At 41.0% G+C, this 9,622-nt stretch overlaps 1 protein-coding gene across 2 annotated transcripts; it reads right to left on the minus strand.

Moving 5' to 3' along the window:
- Positions 1-2,438: 2,438 nt before the first annotated feature.
- On the minus strand, positions 2,439-9,622 carry LOC133890471 (uncharacterized). 2 transcript variants are annotated; one of them, XM_062330849.1, is made up of 7 exons: positions 9,441-9,622; positions 8,153-8,399; positions 7,058-7,181; positions 5,252-5,595; positions 3,433-5,143; positions 2,835-3,085; positions 2,439-2,733 (listed from the first exon to the last, which is right to left on the minus strand). In XM_062330849.1, exons 1-7 carry the CDS (start codon positions 9,527-9,529, stop codon positions 2,683-2,685), a joined length of 2,817 nt encoding a protein of 938 aa, XP_062186833.1. In that variant the 5' UTR covers positions 9,530-9,622; the 3' UTR covers positions 2,439-2,682. The 2 variants fall into 2 exon arrangements, with proteins under 2 accessions (XP_062186833.1, XP_062186834.1); XM_062330850.1 differs by lacking the exons at positions 8,153-8,399; positions 9,441-9,622 and adding an exon at positions 6,877-6,937.

The following is a 9,622-nucleotide window of genomic DNA, read 5'->3' on the forward strand; positions in this document are numbered from 1 at the left end:
ATAAACTACACAGAAGGACCATAAGTGTATAAGCCATCTTCCAAATAAGTATAAGTGTATATCCTATTGAGATAGAGTAATATGCTACAGATGCTGTGGTTCAGTAGTGTCATTATCAACTGTCGTAACATTGTATCTTAGTATGATGTTTTATTGAGTATGGAGTTTATGATGTTAGATTTTTTTTTATCAAGTGAGAGAATGTTGGTACGGTGATCTTAGGCTAACAGTTTTTATTGAGTATGGAGCTTATGATATCAGATTTTCGATCAAGTGGGAGAATGTTGGTACGGTGATCTCGGGCTAACAATTTTGACCGAGAAAACAAGGGTTCACGCCCACTTACACGCGCATGATCAGAAGTGCCACCACTCTGTTTCGTTGGCTTGTTTTCTTAGCGCTCGTGCTATAAAGATGGGTCACGACTCCTAATGATAAAAAAGGGTGACCCAAACCGAAACCCATCGTCGGGTACAAGCACGGTAGCGGCTAGAAGGTCAAGACCGAACCATGTTGCAGCTCTTCCCCAAGCGTCTTGACCGGCACAACGACATCAACACGCATGGGTTAGTCCTCTTAATTCCGCAATTAGTTTAGGTGTTCATGTTGATTAGGTTATGATGCTATCGCATTAAGCCCTCCAGTTTCTTATCAGTTTACGGCATTTCATTTACCGGCCATGGAGAAGACGCACGCCCTCTCTGGAGATGAGAAGACCAAGGAGGCCATGACGAATGTAATGGATCAAATATTTGGGTACATTGGTAGCAAGATTTTGCCTAGGCATGCGGTTGGTGCCAGCGAAATATGGGTACTCACTAGTCTATTGATTTGAAGTCTGTTATGAGTCACTCTGTAGGTTTTTTGGGATAATTTATGTGTTATGTTACTTTGAACAGTCTCGTGACAGTGTATGTGGCCTTTGCATGAACAACAAGAACCGTGATTGATCCATCTGCTCTTTGCAAGAACCGTGGTTGCTCTGTTGTTTTGTGTTCATCCGATGAAATTTTGGAAAATATTTAGAGTTAATGGCTCAAGGACTAAATATTTAGGATACTAGACAATTAATCAGAGGTAACTTATGCGCACATGTTAAATTATGACCATGATATCGGACACTGCTCATGCTTTTTTTGTCAAGTAGTATTCTATAAGAACTTGTAAAAGTAGTTGCAGAACCAAATAATCTTTGACGACGAGAACTTCCAGAAACCTTCCTTGTACATTAGAAGAGTATAAATAGAAGCATGAGTTCAGTAAAGTTCAGTCAGACATAAGTTTAGATAAACAAAAATTGAGTTGTAAATCTGCAACTGGTTCGTTGTATGCTGCAGTTTCATTGTATTGATGCGACAACTAGGTTCTGGATTTGCTATTACCTGGTGTGCACATTACGTTAACCTGAATAATTATGGAGCCAACCAGTTTGTCTTTGAAGTTTGCTTGGCTTAAATGTAAAAAAGGCTACGTTGCTTTGCTTTCTGTCAAGTTGAGTCTGATTGTGATAGGGATTGTCCTTCTATGAAGATTCAAGGTCACTATGATCATTCTGATTTCAGTTGATGAATGCTACAAATGCAATTTCCCAATTCAACTTATTGTACATTATTTCACAGCCTTGCTATCTACTTCTTTCGACTCATCTGCAACGATGGCATCAATTGGATCCCGAAAGAGTAATGGTATAGCACACCTTACTTCTTGATTTATTTATTTCCCCGCCAATCTTTGCAGCTTCTATCCTAAAATGTGTGCTTGTTTTTCTGACAGGTACAAGTGTATGGTCCACGGTACTGGTTAATATTCTTGCAAAACATGTTAGCAGCGTGCTCAGTACTTTCATTCGCCAATTGTTTGAACTTTGAACAGTGTAGAAACTTGCTAAGGATTTGGTGAGGTAGTTTGCAGCTGCAAATCCAGTGTGTGATGGCTTCTAGAGCTATTGATGTTAACCATAAGGATAAACCGTATGATGGAAAGATCAGATTATGTTACTGTTTGTTCTTCCTACTCAAAGACTAGCATGCTAAACAGCTGATATACTAGTGAAGGTCAGTGTTACATACTATCTGCTCTAGCCTTTGTGCGATCCCGGTCAGGTTTATACTGATAAGGTCATGTACTTGGAAACGAATTATCTTTTAGCTGCTACGGTTCTACGATTTGTATCTTGTAGTGTCAGGTTTCTTTGATAGACACATAACACACAACATTGCCTTTTTTCTCTTGTTTTAATTTTGCTAAATTATGGTTACGCTTTATCGTACTTGTTCATGTGGTTCTTTTTTGTGCGATTCATTTTGAATGAGTACCGGCTTAGCAACTTATGAAATAATGACAGCCGAAATTCGCCTCTCAAGGCGCATAAAACACTACCACGTTCCTACAGTAACGTGAAACATGTGAAAATGTATGTCAAACTACTGCAAACTGTGTGTTCATGCATCTGAAAATGCGCATATAATTCCAAGAAGGTGCAGTTAATCTAGATTATGCTTAACAATAGATAATACAATCTTTCAGAATTCAGAATCAGGGGGAACGGGCGATTCATCCAACACATGGGGAGAGAGAGATTGTGTATGAGAGGAGGAAGACAAGAAGATTCCTGGAGCTGAAATCATCCTTTGGAACAATAGATAATACAATCAATCTGACAACCTTATATAACCAGATCCATCAGCACTTGCTGTGGTTTGCCCTTTTTAGCAGCTTACCTACGTGATCATCCTGCAAAATGTGGAAAACAATGTAGTGGACTGGTATTAGATGATAAACAGCAAGACATCCATAAAATCAAACGATAACCAGAATGACGCTCCAATCTTTACCTTATACAATGAAGCGGCGGAATCCGACTGCATTGTTTGATTTTGAGCTTGACCAAGAGACTGTAAGGTCTCGATAGCATCTACTGTGAGCTGCCAGCCAGAAAACGCTGTACTGCTAGTGCTGGAACTAGTGTTAATACAGCATGCGGCAGCAACATTTCCATTTACCCATGGACAATAATCGTTGTGATGCTTTATTGGATCAAATTCTGGAAGATCTGTTTCATAGTCATTTTCTCTGTTTGTTGCTCCTGGCAATCAAATGTAAGAAGAAAAAAAATTGACATATCCAAATTTAAAAAGTCATCCGAATACCATAATATAAAGACATGTTTTGATCATGCAAGATATATTCACATAGGACTTACAGCCTGGCAGCTACTCCATTGAGGTATGGGATGCCAAATTGCTACTGTGGAGGTCAACATTGTTGAGTCTTGATCATATTACTTTTAGTTGATAAAAGAGGTAATTTTGTCTTTTAACACTAAGGAATTTTCTACATGGAATATATTTCAACAGAAGCAGGCATATGCAACATGTAAGCAAAAAAATAACAGTAAAGACTACGGTAGCAAACAGTTAGATGCAGAAGTACCTAGACCATTTCCTGGATCATAGTCATCATCGGTGAGCATTATACCAGTAACCTCCTCTTTAGACGCATCAATGCCAGAATAAACTCTTGCATTACAAGAAAGGGAAGGATGTGCACTATTTTCTTGACCTAGGGCATGGCTCATCTTCTCTCCACTCTTGACAGAATCAGCTCTAGTTGAACCACTGTCAGCTCGAACTGCTAACCGAGACGCCATATCTTGGCTATCACCATTAGGATCTTCTCGACCAACTTCTTCAGGGGCAAATTCATCCATCGACCCAGGTCCAGGGGCAGACTCATCAGTGTGACCCATAGTCTCGATGAGCTCAGGAATTGGATCTGCATCTCCAACAACACTGCTAGTTTTATGCTCAGAAACATCAATGCCATGAATTTCAGCTTCATGACTAGCACCCATCCCAACGCTCCCACCACTAACTCCCAGGCTAAGCTGGTCTCTAGCAAAAGCAGGAATCGTTTCTGCATTGAGGACTTCTTCCCCTCCATTCAGACTACTCCCTCCTATCTCTATTGCATTACTTTCAGCAGCAGGCTGTACAAAACTGCTTTGCAATGCTTGGTTGCTATAATTGAGATCCAATGTGTCGTTCATTCCACCACTCCCGAGTGCACTAGAAGGCTTATTAACATCATCACCATCACATGGATGGTATTCCACGCTCTCCATTGAATTTTCCTCCACACTGTGAACAGTATCCATCGCAATAACAGAAGATGCCCTCATAGAGTCCCTTACAGATGGATTCTGAAGGGCAGATGGACCTTCAGCTTTAGATGTATCAAACCTATTGACATCTATATCCAGATCAAAACTTAAATTTCTGCCGGGACCAGCTCCAGAAGAAGATGGGCGATTGACATCAAAAAGATTGAAACCACGATGCCTTTTGTTCCGAGTACCAGAATCTTGTGCCACAGCATCGACTTCATCACCATCACGATCAATGACGGTTCCTTCTATGCTGTCAGCAGGCTGAAGAATGTTTACTGCCTTATCAGTTGTGCTCCCACCTTCCTCCAGGTTACGCTTCGTCGAACTGGGACCTCGAGACTCAAATGAGGCTGCATGGCCACCATGCTCAATTCCTGTAGGTTGCCCAATCATCAGATCTCTTCCCATCCCTCCATACTTGAGATGTTCAGGCATTGGAGGCATTGCAGAATGTTTTGATGGTAACCCTCCTGCCATTGTCAGACTTAGGTCAACCTGAGCATTTGAAAGAGACTTTTCCTCATCGGTACCTGCCTCATCACGTCCTTCAACACTATCTCGCTCTACTCCTTCAGCAAGCCCTCCAATGATCCCACTTGTAGCACTAATTCCACGTGTCAACACAGGATTCCTTCCTGTGTCAGGCACATCAATGTTATTGAGACTAAAATGAGAAGGGCGTGGCACAGATCTGAAATCCCAGATTCTCGCTGTAGCTCCACATAAGCTGCAATCCAGCAAAGGTGATCTCATGCTGCATCCAGTATCTTTGACACGCATTTTTCCTTTTCCCTTCTCTTTCTTAACTGATGCAGAGCACGAATTTTGATGATGCTCAGAAAATTGGGAATGAAACTGATCGTTTGGTTCAGCTGAGCATGCATTTCTGGCAGAGCGTGTTGAATTTTCCTCCCAGTCTTGAACATTTGGAAGCCATCTAGGCTCCCATCCACAAAGGCTAATAAGCTTCTGCGCCTATATCAATCAGATGGGAGTGGCCTAGATTAAATAAAGCTACAAGTTCTGATAATAACTATAGCAACGAAAAAAACAAGAAGAAGGCATCAATGATAAGAGATATACTTGAGAGTAGCCACAGGTCTCATCTTGATGATTGATATCAATTCCTGTTGTACTGTCTGTCTTGTAGCCCAGCTCCCCAGACAAAATAGTAACTGACTGGGATAAGATGCGATCAATTTCCACACTTCTAGTGAGCTTCATACTCTCGATTGCATATGAGGCAATAACGGGAAGAGATATAAACTGCAACAATCCATCACAGCGATCTTTAAAACCACCAACAAGAGCTGATGGAGTAAGGTGGAACTGGACTAGGCTAGCAGCACAACTATTCCCTCTCCAGGGGCAATCATCCTGGTGTGCTGCATCAAGCTGCTCAGCAAAGGCTTCCCCCGCATTTGCAACTACAACATAACAAAAAGATCCCAACAAGGGAAGTTAGGTCCCACAGCTGAACAATGTTTCAATTTGTAAACAGAGATGCTAGCGATACATGACAAGCTTAACTAAGCAGTAAAAACATAACACCAGACAGAAATGCAAAAATTGCAGCATAGATATTCCATCAATAACTTATTTTTTTTAAGCAGCAGTGAGAACCTGAAATAACTTCTATTACCATTCCGTGAAAGAGTAGCATTTATCTAGTTGAGTATGCAAAAAAAAAGGTAGGAAAAAATTCAGCCAATATCAACTACTGCAGTTTTCAAACTAAACTCATTTAATTTAGAAGTCAGGAGAAGATATCCACACAAGGAAATAGACACAGTGCCCTCTGATGCATAATTTTCACGAATGTAGCACCCCCAGCCCACACAAACAGGACCTAATGCAGCAACAATATCACGGGATTTTCTTCCTGCTGGGAAAAATACCCAACATACACTAAAAATGGACAAGCTGATTAAGCAGTCAGTATTCCTTTGGGGAAATGCTTCGCGTACAACCATTTGAGAACAATTCGAGTACAACCATGCATTTAAACCATCCGATGCATTTATGAGTTCTGCATTGATGCATGTTCTTGTCATTAACAAATAAAATCTGGCAAATGCTCCCTTCTTCCACAAAATCTTTTCGGACTGAAGGAAGCCTACCCTTCTTCCATTGAAAACAAAGTATTACAGTAAAACAGAGAAGATCCAGGTACATGGAGGGGATCCAGCTTTATCATACAAAACCAGACTGAACCATAATCCCCCAAATCCTAACAACAAGTTTGATTGCTCCAACTTGCAACCAACAGGAATGGCACCATTGGCACCTAAATGCATTCCTTGCAACATGAGGGTTCAACTGAGGTAACACAAAATATCATATCACTTCTACTAAATTGGTAAAGGTAAATGACAAATCGGGTTACTGGCATTTTGTCTATTTCAGAGAAAAGAAGCATGCGACAGTCACCAAAAGAAAAAGGTTGACTATGCAACAGATCATATAACAAAAGCGGGACTTAATTACAACAAGCAACAGTTCCCCAATTTGCAAGATTCACTAATTCTGATTAGTCTGCACAGTTTATAACAACACTTTTGCAGTACTAACTGCCAAATTATGCCAATCACAAAGGAATCAGTAAATTTAAAGCTCCGAGCTGATCATCTGACCCAAGGACTCGATAAATAGGAATAGCAAGAGGTATACAAAAGGCTAGTCACAAATAAACAAGATTGGTTTCTCACATAGTGTGAAAAACATCTGCAAAAGTGTTCTTGCCACTTCAGAAAGGTACAAAACCTATCACTGTAAGAAAAAATCAAAATTATGAATTATGATTCCACAAATCAGATCTAAAGTAGAAATACTGGCGAGTTTCAAATTGGAAAAAAAATGTACAACAAAACTTATTGACTCGGGACATACCTTCAGCAGGGGACCAGGATGTCAATGCCGTAAATATAAGATGTGCACCACACGACTCACACTCAATTTTGTCCATGTCAATGTTCACCCAGCCTCTTTGAGCACAAGCAAGCGAACTAGCAGCCTGTAAAACTTAAGTTAATAGTGTTCTTTAAAATTTGGGGTTGCCATTTTTTATTTTTATGTGTCTGCTTTATCCTCTTTGAATTTTTAGAACTCAGAAATGCAGAAGAATTTCTATATGGTTACTAGTATCAAAGTTGGACGTGTCAAAGGAGATGCCCAGGTTTCAACAATTATCTAATACATGTCTGTTCTGATTAACTAGGTTTCTATTGTGAAATAAATTACATTTAGAGGCATTTATATACATACACATATCATAACTATCCATGTAGCCAGCTGCTTAAGAAGAAAAAATATATTTGATAATGCCTTGATGAAGAAAAAAAAAAGAAATATGGCGAACAATAGCACCTTTTCAAGTCTGAACATACAAAAACAACAACAACAACAACAACAACAAAGTCTTAGTTCCAAGCAAGTCTGAACATACGTGAGACAATATTGCTCCCTCCACCATTTGATGTTCTAGGATTGAAAAAGTGTTATTTTTTCTCTTTGACATACCTCCAATTATCTAAAGTGCCCCTGACTCATTTGAATGTGTTACATTTTTATAATACTCAATCTATTTGTTCATGGGTCACAGTGGATGGGTTTAGGAGACAAACCAATTCAATGAGGTAAAGAGAGACACAAATATAATTGGGTGTGTGTTCACCTCGTGCAAGTGTGCAGTTGTGCACAATTCCAAATCATCTAACAGAAAAGAACAAGGATAGTAACATTGTAACAACTATTCCAACAAAAAATTGTATGAATTCGGTTGCAATTGCCAGAAACGAACATTAGACCAAGTTCCTTACAGTTCTCATAATTCGGTTATTCTAAATCGTCCTTAAGGAAGATAAATTCTAAACCAATACGCATGCAATAAAAAGCAAGACAAACACCACACTAGCAATCAACAGTTAATGGATGGTTAATTACAATGTCACAAGCCACCATGAGTTCAATAAGAGAATAAATGACCTTTGGTTTAGAAGCCCATGTTGAAGGCTTAAATGTGGCAAGTCGACGAAGCAAGTCGCCTCGTTCCCACGGTCTACATGATGGTTGACAGAAATCCGCAGCAGTTCCAGCAGCATTAGTACTAAGACAAGGCTGAGAAGCATGTGGAACAACATGAGATGATCCAACTTTGGACACTTGATCGCCACCCAACCAATCTATGCTAGCTACATTAGTTTGTCCAGGAGGTGATGAAGCACCAGCAGAACTGGGAAGGGGGGCGAAAAAAGGAGCTTCAGTGCAAGCAGAAAATAGAATGATATATCAGTATTTTACATTTAAAACATGGAGTAGCAGAGCATTATGTGATTCCACTTTAGTTCATCTTCGATAATAGTTTGTGTTCCCTCCAGCTCTCCTAATCATTGAAAAATAGACCTGATTCCATTTGCTTAGGATACGAATATACTTACTGCAAGATAAATAACAAACGGATCTATTGGCCACTTTGTGGCATTTTTTATGGTGCAGAATGAAAAAGGAAAACCAGAGAATTGACGATTAAAGTAGTGCTAATCATGTTAGATAGCACATCACGAGCCATAAAGTATGGTAGACCAAGAACACAAAGAAGTCATCAATTTTCATATTTGGGGATTTGGTAGCAATCATGACAACAAAACATCAAACCAAACCCAGAAGTCCAGATTAGTTCCTTTGTTGTCTATCTAACTAGCTACCAAGGTGAAATTGTCCAAACAACATGCCAAAAACGCATATTTTTGCGCAAAAACCAGCTAGAGTTATACCATCAGTGTAAATAAAACAATATACAAAAGCTGCATACTTGGTGCAAGGATAGCAAGTAAACGCCCAATACAGCCCAACAGAAACAACATGAATTCGCCAATCCAGCAAGAACTAGATAAGGTCACGAGAGCGTCACACACTGCACACCGAAGTAAAGAAGACTGATTCCCCCATTAGAGTAGCTTATACTACCATCTGCAATCCAATTCCCAAGTTGTGCAGCAAAAAAAAAATCGCTCTTTGATGAATAAGTATCATCCATAGGGTTTAACAAACGCCCTAATCTGACCTACACACCTAGCATGAATTACCAGGGCCACGAACCCGAAACAAAAATTCAAAGCCCTCCAGGCCCGAATCACTGCACAGCCGGTCCAACCCGCGCTAACCCCGATCCGGTGGCCAAACCCTCACCAGCGCCCATGGGTCACAGCCGAGCCACACAGACCCAGCGGCAAGCGAGGTCGCCGCCCGCGCAGGGCGGAGGGGAGCGGCGTACCTGGCGACCGGGGTGGGTGGCGGCGAGGCCGACCTCGCGGGCGGCGGGTCGGGGGGCGCCGCCGACGAGCTCCGCACCTCCTCGCGCATCGCGCTCGCCCTCGGGGAAAGGTCGGGTCGGGTCGGGTCAAGGCCGGGCAGAGCAGGCGCCGTCTGGTGTGGTGTGCGATGCGACCGCGATTT

Source organism: Phragmites australis, chromosome 14 (genome assembly GCF_958298935.1).
Source record: "Phragmites australis chromosome 14, lpPhrAust1.1, whole genome shotgun sequence".
NCBI lineage: Eukaryota > Viridiplantae > Streptophyta > Magnoliopsida > Poales > Poaceae > Phragmites > Phragmites australis.